At 29.4% G+C, this 21217-nt stretch overlaps 2 protein-coding genes across 8 annotated transcripts in view; one reads left to right on the plus strand and one right to left on the minus strand.

Moving 5' to 3' along the window:
* Positions 1-1589: 1589 nt before the first annotated feature.
* trk (trunk) lies at positions 1590-2484 on the plus strand. Its single transcript, XM_075310756.1, has one exon. The coding sequence runs from the start codon at positions 1753-1755 to the stop codon at positions 2410-2412; it is 660 nt and encodes a 219-aa protein (XP_075166871.1). The 5' UTR covers positions 1590-1752; the 3' UTR covers positions 2413-2484.
* Positions 2485-11524: 9040 nt separating this feature from the next.
* Pkc98E (Protein kinase C) overlaps positions 11525-21217 on the minus strand; it is a 57514-nt gene continuing 47821 nt past the window's right edge. For all 7 annotated transcript variants that reach the window (XM_075290714.1, XM_075290713.1, XM_075290715.1 and 4 more), the window contains 4 exons: positions 18265-18492; positions 17950-18202; positions 17740-17879; positions 11525-13923 (listed from right to left, as the gene is read on the minus strand). In XM_075290714.1, the coding sequence (XP_075146829.1) occupies positions 13762-13923; positions 17740-17879; positions 17950-18202; positions 18265-18492 (783 nt within the window). In that variant the 3' untranslated portion in view covers positions 11525-13761. The remainder of the gene's footprint in view (positions 13924-17739; positions 17880-17949; positions 18203-18264; positions 18493-21217) is intronic.

Genomic DNA, 21217 nt, shown 5'->3' on the forward strand with positions numbered 1-21217 from the left:
CAGGGGCATTTTTAATATTTGACACTATTAAAAACAAGGTTAGGTTAGGTTAGGTTAGATGGCAGCCCGATGTATCAGGCTCACATAGACTCACTTAGGGACCTCCTTTTTATAGCCGAGTCCGAACGGCGTTTCACATTGCAGTGCAACCACTTAGAGAAGCTTTGAAACCCTCAGAAATGTCACCAGCATTACTGAGGTGGGATAATCAACCGCTGAAAAACTTTTTGGTGTTCGGTCGAAGCAGGAATCGAACCCGAATTTGTGACAAATGGTGTAATGATTTTATCTAATGATTTTTATTTACTTCGAAAGAAAATTTTTAGCAATAAAAAACTTATTTTGTCTAAAATTTTGTTCCTCAGAAAAAATTCTTCTTTCAATTTATATATTTGTGTTAAATTTAATTTTTAAAGTGTATCACTACAGGAATTTTTAACGAAGTTTTGGGTCTCTTTTTGTACTATTTACATACTTAAAATTTTTGGGGGGTTTTTGAAAAAAGTCTAGACCAATTTAGGGTTTTTTTTCTTAAGATTTGGGGGGAAGAATCAAAAAATACCTGGCAACACTGGCACAAACATACCTGTTGTTGCTGTCATTTGCCATCAGTGTTGCCAATTTGGTGCTTTTAGCACCAAATTTAGTGCTTTTTTATTTCTAAAAAGCACCAAATTGCCTTTTTGGTGCCTTTTCAAAAAAAGCACCAACTTGGTGCTTTCTGGCATTTTCATTTAGTGCTTTTGGTGCTTTTTTATTTTGAACAGTATTAAGTTTAATTGATACAAAAATTTTGATTAGACTTTCAAGAGCCGAAGAAACTCAAATTTATTGCCAAATATAGAATTTGATTGTTATGAAGTTGGTATTGATTATTTTTTATTAATATTGTTATTTAGGGTATTCTGTAGGAAAGTCGAGCGATGAGTGTCGAATTTTCGAATTTGGTAAAGATGTCATTAAAAACGTTTGTATTAAATTCACAAAAGCACGCACAACTGAAATAAGACTCCTTCCATATATTAATATAGACTCCTTCCATATATTAATATTTTGAAAGTTGAAAAACATCACTGATCAAAATGAATTGGACGAAAGCATTAAAACTGATCAAAGTGTATACTTGAATAGTGGTTCATAATGGTGAGTACTAAGTTCGAGTTTTGCCGCTAAAGTGAAAACTATATCAGTAAAAAAGGCATAAAATTATGCATATTTGCAGCAAATTTTATTATAACTTGATGGGGAATAGCCAAAAGCAAATTTTCACAAAGTTTGTATTCCTTAAAATGAATTATTAAAGAAATTGTAATTGTCAAACAATGACTATGTTAGCAGCTAAACTCGATCTTAATACCCACCTTAACTTCTTAAAATTCAATTCACAAAAGTTCTATAATAGGTACATCTTCGGAAGTTTTTTTTTTTTTTTTTTAGTAGAGCATTTAATTTTCGATTTTGTGGTGGAAGGTGGTATGTTAGAATTTATAATATATTTTTGGTGCTTTTTGGTCTTGGGGAGTTGGCAACACTGTTTGCCATATTGCTCTTTGTTCCACACTCTCTATCTCCGTATAAAAACACACTCATCACAAGAACAATATTCAAAAAGAGAGCGAGAGGGAGAGATCATTTCCACATTAATATGTGTAGTAGTATTGTAAATGTAAAGAAAAACAAAACATTTTTTTTTTCAAAAAAGGCCGAAATATATATAAAAATAAGAAATGTGACCGAATATTAACTTAAGAAATGAAACTATTAACCTTTGCACTATTCTTTGGATATCTTGCCATCAATCTGGCCAATACAGACTATTGCACACAACTGAGCACTAAGTCGTTGGCAAAAATTTTGGGTCAAGCCTTTAATCCTCGCTACATGAGCATTGATCCTCCGTTTCTTAATCAAGATAGTGATTCAAAGAGATCTTCCTATGAAATTCCATTTTATGCCGATAATGATGTAGTGTCGGTTGGAGATTTTCCTGCTTGGGAGACAGATCACATCAACTATTATGAAGAAAAGAAAGCCATCAACGATAAGAAGGTGATAAGAGTTCGGGATATTTTCAAACAAAAGAGCTCATCAAACGATCAGCTTTCGAAAACAAGACCTTGGGAATGTGCATCAAAACTCACATGGTTAGATCTCGGCATAAATTACTTTCCCCGATATATACGATCAGTGGAATGTATTTCGAATTCGTGCTGGTATGGACATTACAATTGCAAACCCAAATCGTTTACCATAAAAGTTCTGAGACGAAAACATGGTTCATGCATTCGAATAAATGAGAAGCTGCTTTTACTCACGTCAGAACATTTCTCAACGGATTACACGGAATTGTGGGTGTGGGAAGAGGTTTCCGTGAATTTTTGTTGTGATTGTGTAACTACAACGAATGATTGATTTGAATTGTAAGGACTTTATGTTTTTTTATGCCAGCAAAATATTTGAAATAAATTTTTGCAAAATAGCTTACCATACGTGTTTTTTTTAAACTAGAAAAATACTAAGTAAGGTTTGGATGTTTTGGTAAATTTGCATATAATTGGATACATAGGGAGTGGTAGTAGAGAGTATAATTGGAAAGTGGAGGGTTTGAAATTATTAAAAATACATTTAAAAAAAATTGTTAGTAGACTGCTGGAATAGGTGTGATGAAATAGCAAACATTGCCAGCTATTGTTTAAACTCGATTTGCGAAGCAAACAAAAAGTCAAATAGGGGATTTTTAAGACAATAAAAGAAATACATTAAGGATTTTTGTTACTTTTTTTTTCAAATTAAGGCATAACAGCAAACAAAATGTTTGCTAATCGTATTTGGAAGATTTTGGGACTGGATTATAAACAAAAAAAAAAATATTTGTGGTTCTTGGAAATCCTTTGGATAATGTTTGGAAAATTAAAAATTTAATGAATTTTTGTTTGCTAGACGAAGAATTACAAAAAAAAAAATGGCTGATATGTAATGCAACAAAGTAAAGCGTCATACTTCCCCGTTTTTTATTTTGTTGTTCAAAAGAAAAAAATTGAATCAAGGCCTTAGGTTAGGTTAGGTGGCAACCCGATGTATCAGGCTCACTTAGACTATTCAGTCCATTGTGATACCACATTGGTGAACTTCTCTCTTATCACTGAGTGCTGCCCGATTCCATGTTAAGCTCAATGACAAGGGACCTCCCTTTTATAGCCGAGTCCGAACGGCGTTCCACATTGCAGTGAAACCACTTAGAGAAGCTTTGAAACCCTCAGAAATGTCACCAGCATTACCGAGGTGGGATAATCCACCGCTGAAAAACTTTTTGGTGTTCGGTCGAAGCAGGAATCGAACCCACGACCTTGTGTATGCAAGGCGGGCATGCTAACCATTGCACCACGCTGGCTCCCAATTAAGACCTTTAAACGGCCGACAAAGCCATTACACGCTGCACAAAATTCGTGTTCCAGCAGTCTTTATGAACGACCCTTTGGTATTTTTCAGTAACCCAGGCGCAAAAGTCCAACGGATTAATATACGGAGATTTTTAAACCTCCTTTTTAAGCCAATCTCGTTTTCTAGCCAGAGCTTCAATACTGTCTTTAGAACATTTTCCTGCTAATATGGGGCATTTTTATTGACCACAAGTCCGATCAATACGATTGTAAAGCCACTAATTGCCGTTACCACGTCCCACGCCACTACCATCGGCGGCGCTTGAGTTCTTGTGGCCAATCAAATGTTTTGTTTGTTCACAAACTCTATTTGGAATTTTTTCTCATGGTAGAAAACCAAATTCGATAACTGGCCACTTTTATGAAGGCGAAGCAACTCCTTGGCTCTTTACAGTCTAGCTTTTTCTCCGCATCGGTGAGTATATTATGGAACTTCAATGGCTTTAGTTCAATCTCATTATTGAATATATGTTCTCACGATATGTTCAGCTCACGAGCAAGAATTCTATCGCAAATTCTGCAAATTTCTGTTTTTTGAGCTAATTTTTGGACACGATGCAACACTGTCAGTATAATGGTAACGGGCAATGGTACGAGAAGGAAGAGATTTATTTACATTTAAGTTGTTGGGAGCCACCGTGGTGCAATGGTTAGCATGCCCGCCTTGCACACACAAGGTCGTGGGTTCGATTCCTGCTTCGACCGAACACCAAAAAGTTTTTCAGCGGTGGATTATCCCACCTGGTGATATTTCTGAGGGTTTCAAAGCTTCTCTAAGTGGTTTCACTGCAATGTGGAACGCCGTTCGGACTCGGCTATAAAAAGGAGGTCCCTTGTCATTGAGCTTAACATGGAATCTGGCAGCACTCAGTGATAAAAGAGAAGTTCACCAATGTGGTATCACAATGGATTGAATAGTCTAAGTGAGCCTGATACATCGGCCTGCCAACTAACATAACCTACATTTAAGTGTTAATATAAAAATAAAAAAATTAAAATATCAGTAATTGGTCTGCTGAAAACAGCAGGTCAAATGTAATTTAAAAAAAAATCTCAAAGTTTTTGCTTTGTTTTTGTTTATTTATTTGTTTTTTTTTATTTATTTATTTAACTGAGAGTACATTGAAATGTTACATTTTGTTTTATAATAGTAGTTATTTTATTATGTACTTATTTTATTATAAATATTGTTATTATAGTTTATTTTTGGTATTTCTCTTCTTATGTTTTTGTATTTTTGTTTTTTTCTTTTTTTATAAAGTACAATCAAATCTATTTTGTTGTTGCGTTTTTTTTTTTAATTTTTGTATGTTTTGTTTTCACGATTCTCTAGAATAGTTTACTTGAATATAATTTTTATTGCGCTTAAATTTTGTTGTTTATTAATTTTTGGTATTTTGTGCCTTTTTGTTGTTGTTTGTTTATCAGTTGCTTGTTTTTTGTTTATCAGTTTTTTAAATACAAATTTTTTTTTGTTTGAAATATACTTTTTTTACTTTATTTATTTATTTATTTATTTAATATCTTTGTTTTAATACTTTTTTCATTTGAGAAATTTGTTTTCATTCATTCATATATGTATGTATGCATGTATTTTACTATTATTGTTAAACTAGTTTTGTAAGTTGTTTTATTCACTTTGTTTCGCTAAAAATTTGTTTATTTTGGTTTTCGTTTTTTTTGTTATATATTTTTGTTACTTTTTGGTGGGTTTTGAGTTTAACAATAATAATATGGAAAACAAAAAATACAACAAATAAGAATAATTTGTTTTTCAATAAAAGATGTGCATGCATGGTCGAAAACCAAAAGCAACATAAAACTTAATGCTTAAGAACATATATAATACAACAAAAATAAAAAATAAAATAGTTTTGTTTTGACGAGATTCACTTAAAAAATAAATTTCTTTTTTCTATATATGTACGTTTATGTTTTAGCATGCAAGCAATTTACCTTTTATATATGTTTACATGGTACAATATATTTTGCAGTTGTTATAGGAGTCTCTTCTTACAAATAAATTTTAATGGCATTTGAAATTATCAATTTTTAGCTTTTAAGTTATATTTACATACATATATTTTGTTCTAAATTATATGGAAATAAAGCCCAAAAGTTTTGAAAATAAATTTGGTTTTGTAAAGACAAATTGTTTTATCGGGATTATGTTGTTTTCATAACATCAATTTTTGTCTGCTGAAAAAGGGAAAGCAGTCCATATAGTTTTTTTGTAACAAACATCCGGTAGTTGAAACAACAAACATTTTTCTCTGTTTGTTGCTAAAACAATGTCAAAAAGCGTCACTGCTGAAATATTGGTTAAAATAGCTGACAGTCTTTTTCTTGACAACAATCTTTGTATTTTTATAATGTTTTTAACGTTTGAAGTTTGTAATTTGTACCATTGGACTGTTATGGGCTTACTGCAATAGTAATTCTACACTCATAGAAAAAAGTCTGCTAAAAACAGCAGTCGATGTCTGCTTTTATATTTTTGTACTTCAGGGCCTAGTGAACAACAATTTATAAAATTTTTGGGTTATAAAATTTTCCCCAAAGCATATGTCATTTAAGAACCAAAAGTAGTTTTTGGTTCTTAAATAACAGCTTAAAAATAGCAGGAAATGTTTGCTATTTCAGCAAACAGTGACTGCTGTCCCTTTTTCAGCACACTTTTTGCTGTTTTAGCAGACTTTTCTGCTGTCCCTACTAACAAATTTCTTTGGGTGTATTTTTAGGTAAACTGGAGTGAATTTATAATTTCATTGGGATCAGCCGAAAAATTCAGCAAACTACTGACATTTCCCCAGTATATTTGCTGTCCCAAAAGAACAATTTGTTTGATGTTTTAGAAAAAAAATGCTAAAACAGAAGTTGTTTGTTTGTTGAAAGACAGCACACAGAAAAAAATTTCACGAACATTTTTCCAATTAAAATTTTAATTGAGTTTTGAAAAATGTTCAATTAAAAATTTAATTGAATCAACAATTTTTTTAATTGAAATAAAAAGCAATCACACAAATTAATAGTATCAATTAATTTTTTAATTGGATCAATTAATTTTTTAATTCACTGCCAATTAATTTTTTAATTAATACCATCATTTCTGTGATTGAAGACATTTCTATTAAAAAATTAATTGGATCAATTAATTTCGTGATTGAATCAGAAAAAAGTTTTTTTGTGTGCAGTCACTGTTTGCTATTAATAGAGGTCTTTTTTCTTGGTTTTTTTATTAACGATCTTTGATTTGGAGATAAGGACACGAGCACTATTTTTAGTAAACGAATTACTTATATATTGACGGCTATGCCCTTTTTAGCAGACAAAATTTGCTGAAACAACCAACATTTTGGCTATTATTTCTAACGTTGCGAAATTCTGGAAAATTGTAATAATGGATTTCTATGAAATAAAAATAGTTTGGAGTCCATTCCAAGACCAAACTGCAATACACAGAAAAAAATATCACTTATATTTTTTTTTAATAAAAAAATGTTTCCAATTAAAATTTTAATTGAATCAATAAAAAATGTAATGAATTCAACTAATGTCTTAATTAAAATAAAAAGCAATCACAAAAATTAATTGTAAAATAAAATTAAATTTTTAATTGAATCAACTACTTTTTGAATTCACATTGGTCATTAATTGGACTAATTAATTTCTTGAACGAATCCAAAAAAATATTTTTTCTGTGTATTTGGAAAAAATATTCGATTAAAAATTTGATTCAAACCTTTTAAAACAAAGCACATTGTTGATTGTATCAATCAACAATGTGCTTTGATTTGATAATTTCTGTGATTTAATAAATTTCAAGAAAAAAAAAACAATTATTTGGACCAATTAATTTCTTGATTGAATTCAAAAATTATTTTTTTTTGTGTATGGAGAAAAAATATTCGATAAAGACTTAATTCATATATTTTTAATCAAAACAGATAACAATCACATAAAGGAGTCGTGACTGAAGCCAAAAAATTCTGTTTAAACCTGGTACTAAAATCATGTTTTCGCACGAAAAAACTATTATACTCCATATAGAAAAACGTTTGTGTGGAAAAACTTTGCAGAATATTGATGCAACTCTGGAAAATATTTTTTCTGTGTATTTGGAAAAAATATTCGATTAAAATTTTGATTCAAATATTTTAAATCAAAGCACATTGTTGATTGATGCCATAATTTCTGTGATTTAATAAATTTCAAAAAAAAAAAAAAAACAATTATTTGGACCTATTAATTTCTTGATTGAATCCAAAATTTTGTTTTTTTTTTTTGTGTATGGAGAAAAAATATTCGATAAAGACTTAATTCATATATTTTTAATCAAAACAGATAACAATCACATAAACGAGTCGTGACTGAAGCCAAAAACCTAGTACTAAAATCATGTTTTCGCACGAAAAAACTATTATACTCCATATAGAAAACGTTTGTGCGGAAAAAAACTTTGCAGAATATTGATGCAACTCTGGAAAATATTTTTTCTGTGTATTTGGAAAAAATATTCGATTAAAAATTTGATTCAAATATTTTAAATCAAAGCACATTGTTGATTGTTCCCATAATTTCTGTGATTTAATAAATTTAAAAAAAAAAAAACAATTATTTGGACCAATTAATTTCTTGATTGAATCCAAAAATTATTTTTTTTTGTATGGAGAAAATATATTCGATAAAGACTTAATTCAAACATTTTTAATCAAAACAGATAACAATCACATAAACGAGTCGTGACTGAAGCCAAAAACAAAATTTTTTTTCTGTTTAAACCTAGTACTAAAAACATGTTTTCGCACGAAAAAAAAGTATTTTACTCCATATAGAAAACGTTTGTGCGGAATAACTTTGCAGAATATTGATGCAACTCTGGAATTTTTGCACGGAAATATCAGCACATATAAGTTAACAGTACGTTGTTTGGGACTCTATTCACGGTGATAAATGATGATATTCGTTTTTCGCAGAAACCAAGCATTATAATTGTTCTTTTTGGATACTGAAGTGCCTTTTAATCATTAATCTGAGTTTTTCCTTTTTTGTTAATTTTGCAATATTTAATGCGAAATCAATAAAATTTTTCACAAATTACTTGTATGTAGTGACAAACAAGAATGAAAATATAAACATAGTATACTGGCAAATCCCATATATTTCTTTGAAAAACATAATCTAACAATACAGCAGATTTTGTATTTTAAAATTTGTTAGTAAGGAAAAGAAACTCATAGAAAAAAATCTAAAAAACAGGTTTGGCGATTACTACTATATTTTCTAATTCTTGGAAACGTAAACACCATTTCGATTTTCAATAACCATTTATTTGTACTTCTAACCCATTTAGAAGTTCGATTTTCCAGCAAATGCAAAAATTATTTGCTATTATTATGTTACAATATCCCCTAGACCTTATTTGTTTTTTTTTTTTTTAACAAAACTTAGACGAGTTTTAGGGGTTTAAAGAATAGTAGACAAAATTTACTACAAACAAACAGTGGATGCTTCCATCTTCAGGAGACTTTTTGCTATTTTAGAAAATTTTTCCAAAAACAGACTATATGTCCCTCGAATTCCGAATATTGTACCATGGCATATTTAATTTTGGGAATTCCATTATTAAATTCTTATTTTTGATATTTAATCCACAGGAATTTTGGATGCCCCAAGCCAGCCATATACTTGGTTATTGATACTTTACAAAATTCAAATAAAACATTTGTGATACTACCACAATTTGTATTTCAATGTTAAAAAAAAAGAGACACACAATTTTCTATTTGGTTTGGATAAACAAAGTTTAACAAAAATTTAACAGTAATAAATATATAAGTTGTATAGTGTATTTCGATACAATCTTAAAAACTACAAACAAAAAAAAAATCCGCTAAGAATTTCATTCTTATAGACGAAAAAATCTCTGTATAATTAATTTTATAAATGATTCAATAAAATGCAATTGCAAAGCAATTAAACAATATAGTACGTATGTATATATATATGTATATGTAAATTGATTTATCTATATAAAAACAGAAAAAAATAAAATAAAATAAAAGGAGCATTTGACTAGAACGAATAATATTAATGGCAATAAAATTGTAACAATTATAATATAGTAAATTCTAAACAGGATATAATTTACAATATGTCATTGTAATGTTTTTTTTAAAAAATAATACTTTATGAGCTAAAAATTAAAGACATACACACACAAAAATATATAAGTTTATTGTAGTTTTGTTGTGGCTACCATTATTGTCATTTACAACAATAATCGCAGCGAACAAAAAAAATGTTTGAGCTTTTCTTTGAGATTAATATAAGGAAACAATAAAACAGAAAAACTGGGTTATATTAACTTCGTTTTTTTTTATAAATTTATGATTGTAATAAGATTTTATATTCCGAGAGATTCTGGTTTTTTTTTGATCCTATGGCGATTATAAATTATATCAATTAAAAATAAATAAAAATATACATATTTGTTAACAATTAAATGAGCTTAAAGACATTTCAAAAAATAAAATATATGGTTAAAAAATATTGAAGTTTATATAAACCCAGTTAAATATTGGATAGAAAAGAGACTCATAGTTGCTTAAAATTAAATTTTAAAAATAAAGGCTGCAGCGTTTTAGTGATGTTTTGTTAAGACTGGCCGTTTGTTTTGTTTTTCTATAAATAATTCTTAGACACTTTGGGAGTTTGTGTTTTTATATACCAAAAAAATTTTGATAGGGCATATTGATATTCTTGCAATGGCTGTTTCAATCGACGTTATTGTACCATATTCGGTATAGAAAAATAACCAGAATGAAGACCCTGTTAAGGTAACAAATTTACACACTTTTTCCATAATTATTTTACAGTTTAAAGTCTTTCTTTTTTACAATAAAAATATATTGTTTCAGTTAATGATAGCCAGCAGTTGCAATTAAAAATATAATTATAATAATGAAAATGGAAAACTATCATTAATTTTTTTTTTAAGACATAAATTGAGATATTGTATTAACTGAAGTCGGTGATATTGTCATCCATGATTTAAACATTATTTGAATCAGTTAATTTTGTTATTGAATCAAAACAAATTGTGTGCACACAGAAGAAAATGTCTTCAATATTCTTGCAATTAAAATGTTAAAATAAATGCGACAAAAATCTTATAAATTAATTAAATCAGTTAAAATTTCAATTATATCAATTAAATGTTTAATTTCATGCAATTGTTTCTTTGGTCTATTAAAAAATTAATTAAATGAATAGCATTATTAAAAATTTAAATGACAAAAGTATGACAATAGTTTTTTTTAAAGATGTATTTTGGTTCGATTAAATTTTTAATAGAATTAGCTAGAAACGCGAGAATGATTATATCAATCATTAATTAGGATTAAAGTACAATACATTTGATTTAATTAAAAAATTAATTCAGTGCAAAAACTATAATTTGAAATTTTTCTATTTATTAAAAATTCAATTACACATTTAGTTTGAAATATTGGGCATTATATTTTTTTAGGAAACATATTACACCTATTATTATTTCACAGAATTTACCCAAATTCGGAAAATCAAATTTTCAATTGCACAGAAAAAAATTTCACGAAAAATTTTCCAATTAAAATTTTAATTGAGTTTTAAAAAATATTCAATTAAAAAATTTAATTGAATCAACAAATTTTTTAATTGAAACAAAAATCAATCACGAAAATTAGTAGTATCAATTAATTTTTTAATTGGATAAATTAATTTTTCAATTGACCTTCAATTAATATTTTAATTGATACTATCATTTCTGTGATTGAAGACATTTCAATTAAAAATTAATTGGATCAATTAATTTCGTGATTAAATCAGAAAAAAAATTTTTGTGTGTGCCAGAGTAGATTGATTAAAAACAAGAATTTTTTTGTATATTGTAAATTGAATTAAAATTTACAAAACAGTAAAATTATTTCAATTAAAAAATTAATCCAGTGCACAATAAATAAATAATTTGAATATTTATTTTTTTTTTATTAAAATTCAGTTGAACATTTAATTTGAAATAATAGGCATTTTTTTTTAAGAAATATATTGATGTGATTATTATTGAACAGAAGTTACTTCAAAATTATTATTTCAATCGCCAGATTATTTTGATTAAAAACAAGAAATTATAACTGTTTAATTTTTTTAAAATGTACAACACAATATAATTGATTAACGCCCATTTTCACGTATCTCCGTTAGACTTTAACTCCCAGTTAACAGAAAGTAAAATCAAATATCTTCTATCCGGTTAACTTTAACTGAAAATTTGTTAGCAGTTAAGTTCCTAACTGGCATATGGAATACATAGACAATATGACAGATATGTCCATAGTACGGTTTAAAAGTTCGTTAGCTAACGTAGCACAAACGGAGCTTCCTGAAAATGGGGGTAAATTGGAAAATTAATTCAGTTCAAAATAAGCAAATAAATAATTTTAATATTTTTTATTTATTTTAAAATTCAATTAGAAATTTCATTTGAAATAATTGACATCTTCTTTTTAAGAAATAATTCCGAATATTATTTAAAACAAGTGTCTCCAATTCGGAAAATCATTATATCAATCGCCAGTTTATTTTGAGGTAATTGAATTAAAGTTTTAATAGGTCTTTAGAAAAGACCTAAAACCTAAAATGTTACCATTTTTTCGATTCATTATGTTTATAGGTTTGTAGTATATATATTACAAATCGATTTTGGTCAACATCAAAAGTCTTGCAGACATTTTTTGCAAACATGAAAATATCGATTTTGAAAAACTTCTCACGTTGTTTATTCAAAATTGAAGAAAGCATTCATAAAAAAAAGCTTTTCTGTAGCGTATCGTGACAAATAGGCAGACGGACAGACCGGCCCACATCGGCTGAGCTTCTTTACACACATCACTATCAGCTTCTTTAATGTAGGCTTTAGGGTATAAAATGGGTCATGTATATATCCATAATGTTATATAAACTCCATATATACCGATCTCTAGAATTTTCCTTTCGACCATCTGAAACATGGAAATGTGCCAAAATGATATTTGAAAAATAAATACCATTCTCAAATATTTGTTTCTCAAATTTAATTCTACCATTGCAAGTTCTTATCGTAAAACCCAACTCCCATTGTCTTCAAAAATAATATTAGTAACAATGTTAAGGAGATTATGTAGCATTTGCACACATGAAATAAATAATGCATAAATTAAAAATGACCATAAAAATTCAAATAAATAAATAATTAAATAAATAAATATGCAATTTTTTTTTGCTCTTGTTACTACTACATATTGTTTGTTACTCATTTTGGTTTTGATGGTTGGTTACTGGTTGTTTGTTTGTTTGCTTCTTTTTATCTAAACATACATTATAATGTATTCATTTTTTTTTTGTTCTTTTTGTTTCCTCTAAAAACTTAATTCATTTCAATGTATTTTCAATTTGGTTTTCCTCTATAAAGTTGTTTTCTAATCATTTTGTTGCTTCTTGTGTTGTTGAAACTTTCTTTGGAACATATTTCAAGGTTGTTTTTAGTTTATCATCTCATCATCATCATAGGCATTTTCATTTTATCTTAATTAGTTAATTTCCTTTTTTTTTGTTTTTCTTTTGTATTTTCTTAAGTTTTTGTTGTTGTTCATAGACTCTAATTAAATCCCTAACATTCTATACTTAGAATAGTTTACTAAAAAAAATTAAGAAACTAATTTCCCTTTCATTAAAGATTCAATTAAAAAAAAAAAACTAAAAGAAAAACATTTTAATGAAATTTGGATATAGAATCCAGAATTTCTAATTCCTTTTTTGTGTAATAAACAAAAATAAAATCAATTCAAATGGTTAAAATATTTGAATTTGAAGAAATTCAATTAATTAGTTCAAAAAACAAACTTATTACATACATATAATAGATGTATATATTCTTTTTGTTTAGATATACTGTGGCACAAGTTACCACAGATTAAATCAAAAGCTAAGCAAAACTAACAACAAAATAAAAGTATAACTGATTTGAAATAAACCTGTGTTCAGTTTAAAGCAAAAAAAAAAAAAAAAGACAAATAACAACAAAAATCTACCTTCTGCCAAAAGTTTAAAATCAATTGTTTAGTTTTGTTTTTCATTCTTTGTTTTGTTGTTGTTTTGGATCTGAAAGTGTGGAGGGGTGGTGAAATCTACTTTGTTTGTTTTTCTTTTTTTTTTGCATCCAAGTAGACTATGTTTTGGTTTTTGTTTACTGTCCACGTTTCTAGGTTTTTTTCATTTTTGTTTAATGACCTACAATTTCCATCTAATATACTTTACGTTCTGGTCCAAATTTAGGATTTACATATGAAAATCCAGCAAACTCATCCTGATTTATACAACGAACAACATCATTTGGTATAGGCGTTAGGACTGGCTCCTCCTTAGTAAATTCTGTATCAAAATTATTGGCATCCCGTGGGTTTTTCTACAAAAAAATAAGATAAAGTTAAAGGCATATTAATAAAAAAATGTTTAAGCATAATATATATCTGTAAAAGCTATTGTACGAGCTATATGTAAAATTTCAAATTTGATTGATATTTAATACAAGTTAAATTAAAAATCCAATTGATACAATTAACTTTTTAATTAAATTAATAAAGAAAGTCAATTCCGCAAACCGCATAAGGAAGATCCATGTACTCTGGTTAAAAATTAGTCGGGGAACGGTGGGAATTGCTTCCGTCCATTTTTAATTGGCTTTATACTGCGTTTATAAGACCTGTGGCTACATATGACTGACACGTTTGGTCCGCGAACCATAAAAATCAGATATCGAAAATAAATAGGATAGATTTGCACATAAGGAAAACAGCAGAAGTGGCACTCGTGAGAATGAAAAGCTTGGATACACAGGAAAGCACTGTTTGTAGGCAAACGAAATTCTTTCCGAGCGTATAGAGAGACTGAATATATGGCGACAGAGCATGTTTATCACGATAACCCGAAATATGGTATACCAAGTATGAACGAGTGGAAGGAAAGGTGGATCTAAAATGGGCTACGGAACTAATAGCGGGGAAATAGGAATACACGAGCCTTACACGTTAGATAGCGATTATCGTATCTTCCAGGCAGAATTTTCTGCAATCACAAAAGCTGCTTAGCAGCACTGTTGATGAGGACGTTATACAGAAGCGATATCAGCTTTGGTGACAGTCAAGCAGCTCTAAAGGCCGCTGTCGTGGAGAGTTTAGGGTTCTCACTGAACAGCATAGTATAACTCTGTGTTTGGTACATTTGCACTGTCACAGGTTGGCTGATAAGTCCCCGGTCTAACAAAGAAACACATTTTTTTGTCAAAATTCGTTTTTATTATTCAACATAGTTCCCTTCAAGAGCGATACAACGATTATAACGACCTTCCAATTTTTTGATACCATTTTCTAGTACTCCTTCGGTTTTGCCTCAAAATAGGCCTCAGTTTCGGCGATCACCTCTTCATTGCAGCCAAATTTTTCCCTGCGAGCATCCTTTTGAGGTCTGAGAACAAGAAAAAGTCTCTGGGGGCTAGATCTGGAGAATACTGTGGGTGGGGAAGCAATTCGAAGCCCAATTCATGAATTTTTGCCATCGTTCTCAATGACTTGTGGCACGGTGCGTTGTCTTGGTGGAACAACACTTTTTGCTTCTTCATATGGGGCCGTTTTGCCGCGATTTCGACCTTCAAACGCTCCAATAACGCCATATAATAGTCACTGTTGATGGTTTTTCCCTTCTCAAGATAATCGATAAAAATTATTTCATGCGCATCCCAAAAAACAGAGGTCATTACTTTGCCAGCGGACTTGAGTCTTTCCACGCTTCGGAGACGGTTCACCGGTCGCTGTCCACTCAGCCGACTGTCGATTGGACTCAGGAGTGTAGTGATGGAGCCATGTTTCATCCATTGTCACATATCGACGGAAAAACTCGGGTGTATTACGAGTTAACAGCTGCAAACACCGCTCAGAATCATCAACACGTTGTTGTTTTTGGTCAAATGTGAGCTCGCGCGACACCCATTTTGCACAGAGCTTCCGCAAATCCAAATATTGATGAATGATATGACCAACACGTTCCTTTGATATCTTTAAGGCCTCTGCTATCTCGAGCAACTTCATTTTACGGTCATTCAAAATCATTTTGTGGATTTTTTTTGATGTTTTCGTCGGTAACCACCTCTTTCGGGCGTCCACTGCGTTCACCGTCCTCCGTGCTCATTTCACCACGCTTGAATTTTGCATACCAATCAATTATTGTTGAATTCCCTGGGGCAGAGTCCGGAAACTCATTATCAAGCCAAGTTTTTGCTTCCACCGTATTTTTGCTCTTCAGAAACCAGTATTTTATCAAAACACGAAATTCCTTTTTTTCCATTTTTTTCACAATAACAAAAGTTGCTTCACAAAAGACGCTCTATCTCACAAACTAATTGACTTACAGACGTCAAATTTTGACACGAATCATATGAAGGTCGGTACTATATAAAAATAATATGCATTTAATACTAGCGTCGCCATCTATGTGTCAGACCGGGGACAGCCGGTCTGTTAGAATAAACGTCCTTGTGGGCGTTTTCATATCTTTACAGGATTCATGTCAAATATAATGAACTATGGACGCTGAGTCTCTTCGAGCAAACCAAGAAAAGAACCGTAGCTATTCTGATGGCGATGAATAAACAGTAATTGAGGCCTTTTGGAATTATAACTGGACATATCACCCTCGGAAAAATGTGGTAAGAATAGGCCTTAAAGATGATGACATTTGCAGATTGTGTCTGGACCCGGAAGTTACGGAGAACTCGGACCACTTCCTGTGCCAGTGTTCAGCATTATCCTTTAGAAGAAACAAGATACTGGGCTCCTGTTTCCTTCAAACTCTCGCCGATTTGCGGGAGTTTAGCTTAAGAAGCATACTCGCCTTCATCAGGGCTTCTCGTTGGTTGTTGTATGCTACTTTAAGGAAGATAGATAAATGGAAGTTCTTGAGCGATTTGAAAGGAGACCCCTCAAGAAGAAGAAGAAGTTGAGAAAATTGCCATGAGGAATCACAATGGATCTATAGTGGTCTACGTGGACATAAATTCGATCCAAGAATTATTGTCATCCCCTACAAACTAATCTACCCTAATCAGACGCTGCACGAAACATTTTCTGCGGTATTTTGGCTTATTCCAGGAGAGTCTTGAAATGATCGACACTTTGGTATTTTTAAGTGCCATCCTTACTCTCCAAAAAGCCCCAGGGGCAAAAGTCCAACGAATAGAGATCCGAGAATTTTGATTACTATTGTGCGGTAGTAAATAAGCGAGGAAATTTATGAAGATTCTGGGTTGACGCGTGCTGAGTGCTGGAATGACCATGGTCTGCGGCCGAAATGTTTGTCTGTGCCATCGGTGGCGCTTTAGTTTGGGTGGTCAATCGAAAGTGAAAATTTACAGCTGACCTCTATGGCAAGAAAATGCGATCATTTCGTTTGTTCTCAAACTGCTCAATTGAGAATGGCTTGTCATAAGCAAAACGAAATTCGGTAACTGGCCACTTTCGTGGTGCAAGCGAAGCAACTCGTAACTTTTTTGTGCATCGGAGAGCTTTTTGGCTTTAGTCCAAGCTCATAGTGTTACATCCGTTCTCGTTCACGAGCATTTTTACCACTGGCGTAGATTTCGGCCAAGTCTCACTTTTTAGATAATTTTTGGGTTTGTTACCGTCTTTTTGTCCTCTTTATGGACGCGATGCAACACTGCCAGTATTACGGAAACGAGCAATGGTACGAGAAACTAAAAGATTTATTCACATTTAAATGCTGGAGGATTTTACCGACAACCACTTGTAATTTTCCAGCAAAATATAAAGCAATTACACATTTGAATTCTATCGCGAATAACTTTATTTGTGAATGCAATTGATCAAAATTATTTTGTAAGCTTGTAAACAATAAATCAATAAAACTGTCATTGGAATAAATTTCAAACGAGCGGTTTAGACATGATAGCAAACTGAAGTCATTTGCAATACATATCAGCCACCCTGTATGTATCAAGGAAAAAGCAAAAACATTTTTTTTAAATATCTAAAAATTCTCATGGCAAAAATTTAAAGACAACCGTTTTCCAAAAATTCAATGAATACACATTCAAATGTAACCAACTTCCAAAATAGAACCCAAATCGATTCGAATTCGAGTCACGGCTCCGAATGGGTTTGCATAGGATTTACGATAACAGGGCATAAATTTGTAATAAATTGTCACTTACCATTTTCGGCCGGAAAGGAGGTTTTATATTACGTTTCTCTAATTCATCCCAATCCAATCTACCAAAGAATGGATGACGACGTATTTCATTCTCATCACCGGAACATCCTAAACGCTGTTCTGGATTTTTCGTAAGAAAACCTAAAAAGAAACCACAAAATGTATATAGACAGGAATAAAAAACTAAAAACATCTATATATAAATTCGTACCTTTCAAAATGGACACAGCTTCTCTAGATAACCAAACTGGATATAATACATCATCATGCATAATCGAATCGAATAATTCATCTTCGTTATCTGCTTCAAATGGTGGTTGGCCAGCCATCATTTCATACATGAGAACGCCAAGGGCCCACCAATCAACCGAGGCGCCATATTCTTGTTCTTTGAGTATTTCCGGTGCTATGTAATCAGGTGTTCCACAAAAAGTGGTAGTTAGAACGCCATTCATAATTCCCTCCTGTTATAATAAATGGATTAATACAATTCTGGGCCTGTGCCAATCAACTATATTGAACATACCTTGCACATGCCAAAATCAGCCAATTTGCAATGACCCTCTTGATCTAGTAATATATTATCTAATTTTAAATCGCGATAGATAACACCATGAGAATGTAGAAATTGTAAGGCCAATGTAACCTCGGCAGCATAAAAGGCAGCTCGAGCTGCCTCGAAACGTCGTGCCTTTTGTATTTGAAACATTAAATCTCCACCATTAACATACTCCATGACAAAAAATAAACGATCCTGAAATTATATAAAAAAAAAAAAACAAAATAGTTATCTAACAATAAACAAGAAAATGTGGCAAAGTGAGGACTCGACGAAGTTTTTACAATTTCATAAAGTTATATGCGGTTTGCAACTGGCTTATATTAGAGGGTGGTCCGGCGAATACTCAGACTCACAAAGTGGAAGAGTATTGGTATTTTGGGAAGGGTTTCAGCGGATTTTGGAAAATATTTTGCGAAGTATACTTTTGGAAGGTATTTTGCGAAGTATATACACAATGTTGTGTATGATTCCCTTCTCTTTCGATGGATACCGTCGAAAAATGGTCACAAATCCAAAATTGTATTTTAAAGTGGACTTTTCTATTTTTACGGCGTTAAATAAAAGTCTTTTAGTCGATTTTGGAAAACAAGAAAAAGCGATTAGACAATATGAGGGGATTTGAAAACATTAAGTGTCGATTATTCTAAAATCAGTCGATTTCTCGAAATCTCGATTTTCGACATTTGTGATACATGAAAATTTAAACTATTACAATCTTGCCGGTAAGAGAAATAAATTTACATAGATGGAAACCGATATTTAAAAATGTGGGATGTTTTCTAATGATTCAGAATTTATTTTAAAAAATGTACCAGACTGGTCAATCGAAGTACTACTACGTTTTCCCATCATACTGGCAACATATTGATGCCGTGACAAAAAATGACCCGTTTTTTGACTAAATACGCAAATTGACTTAATTTTTGGCTTCGTCATGAGAAAGAAAATCCTGATCAGACGGAACAAGCGGTAATCAGGTGGGCCATTGTCTGGGCTATACGGCGGGTGAGGTAGGACTTCCAATCACGGTTGCCACTCGAGCCAAAACTAATATACCAAAATTTGAAAATTTTGTCAAAATTTTATTTCTATAGAAAATTTTGTGAAACTTTTAATATTATAGAAAATTTTGTCAAAATTTTATTTCTATAGAAAATTTTGTCAAAATTTTATTTCTATAAAAAATTTTGTCAAAATTATATTTCTATAGAAAATTTTGTCAAAATTTTATTTCTATAGAAAATTTTGTCAAATTTTTATTTCTATAGAAAATTTTGTCAAAATTTAATTTCCATAGAAAATTTTGTCAAAATTTTATTTCTATAAAAAATTTTGTCAAAATTTTTTTTCTATAGAAAATTTTGTCAAAAATTTATTTCTATAGAATATTTTGTCAAAATTTTATTTCTATAGAAAATTTTACTTCTATAGAAAAATTTTTCAAAATTTTATTTTCTAAATTTTGTCAAAATTTTTTTTTCTATAGAAAATTTTGTCAAAAATTTATTTCTATAGAAAATTTTGTCAAAATTTTATTTCTATAGAAAATTTTATTTCTATAGAAAAATTTTTCAAAATTTTATTTTTAAATTTTGTCAAAATTTTATTTTTATATAAAAATTTGACAAAATTTTATTTCTATAGAAAATTTTGTCAAAATTTTATTTCTATAGAAAATTTTGTCAAAATTTTATTTCTATAGAAAATTTTGTCAAAATTTTATTTCTATAGAAAATTTTGTCAAAATTTTATTTCTATAGAAAATTTTGTGAAATTTTTATTTCTATAGAAAATTTTGTGAAATTTTTATTTCTATAGAAAATTTTGTCAAAATTTAATTTCCATAGAAAATTTTGTCAAAATTTTATTTCTATAGAAAATTTTGTCAAAAATTTATTTCTATAGAAAATTTTGTCAAAAATTTATTTCTATAGAAAATTTTGTCAAAAATTTATTTCTATAGAAAATTTTGTCAAAATTTCATTTCTATAGCAAATTTTGTCAAAATTGTATTTCTATAGAAAATTTTGTCAAATTTTTATTTCTATAGAAAATTTTCTCAAATTTTTATTTCTATAGAAAATTTTGTCAAAATTTAATTTCCATAGAAAATTTTGTCAAAATTTTATTTCTATAGAAAATTTTGTCAAAATTTTTTTTCTATAGAAAGTTTTGTCAAAAATTTATTTCTATAGAAAATTTTGTCAAAATTTTATGTCTATAGAAAATTTTACTTCTATAGAAGAATTTTTCAAAATTTTATTTTCTAAATTTTGTCAAAATTTTATTTCTATATAAAAATTTGACAAAATTTTATTTGTATAGAAAATATTGTCAATTTTTTTTTTTGCTATTAAAAATTTTGTCAAATTTTTATTTCTATAGAAAATTTTGTCAAATTTTTATTTCTATAGAAAATATTGTCAAAATTTTTTTTCAATAGAAAATTTTGTCAAATTTTTATTTCTATAGAAAATTTTGTCAAAATTTAATTTCCATAGAAAATTTTGTCAAAATTTTATTTCTATAGAAAATTTTGTCAAAATTTTATTTCTATAAAAATTTTGTCAAAATTTTATTTCTGAAGAAAATTTTGTCAAAATTTTATTTCTATAGAAAATTTTTTCAAAATTTTATTTCTATAGAAAATTTTTTCAAAATTTTATTTCTATATAAAAATTTTGTCAAAATTTTATTTCTATAAAAATTTTGTCAAAATTTTATTTCTATAGAAAATTTTGTCAAAATTTTATTTCTATAGAAAATTTTGTCAAAATTTTATTTCTATAGAAAATTTTTTCAAAATTTTATTTCTATAGAAAATTTTTCCAAAATTTTATTTCTATAGAAAATTTTGTCAACATTTTATTTCTATAGAAAATTTTGTCAAAATTTCATTTCTATAGAAAATTTTGTC

This window comes from Haematobia irritans, chromosome 1, assembly GCF_050003625.1.
Source record: "Haematobia irritans isolate KBUSLIRL chromosome 1, ASM5000362v1, whole genome shotgun sequence".
Classification (NCBI taxonomy): Eukaryota; Metazoa; Arthropoda; class Insecta; order Diptera; family Muscidae; genus Haematobia; species Haematobia irritans.

Coding starts and splice junctions, on each gene's coding strand:
- trk (XM_075310756.1), top strand. CDS start 1,753: ATGAAACTATTAACCTTTGCACTATTCTTTGGATATCTTGCCATCAAT.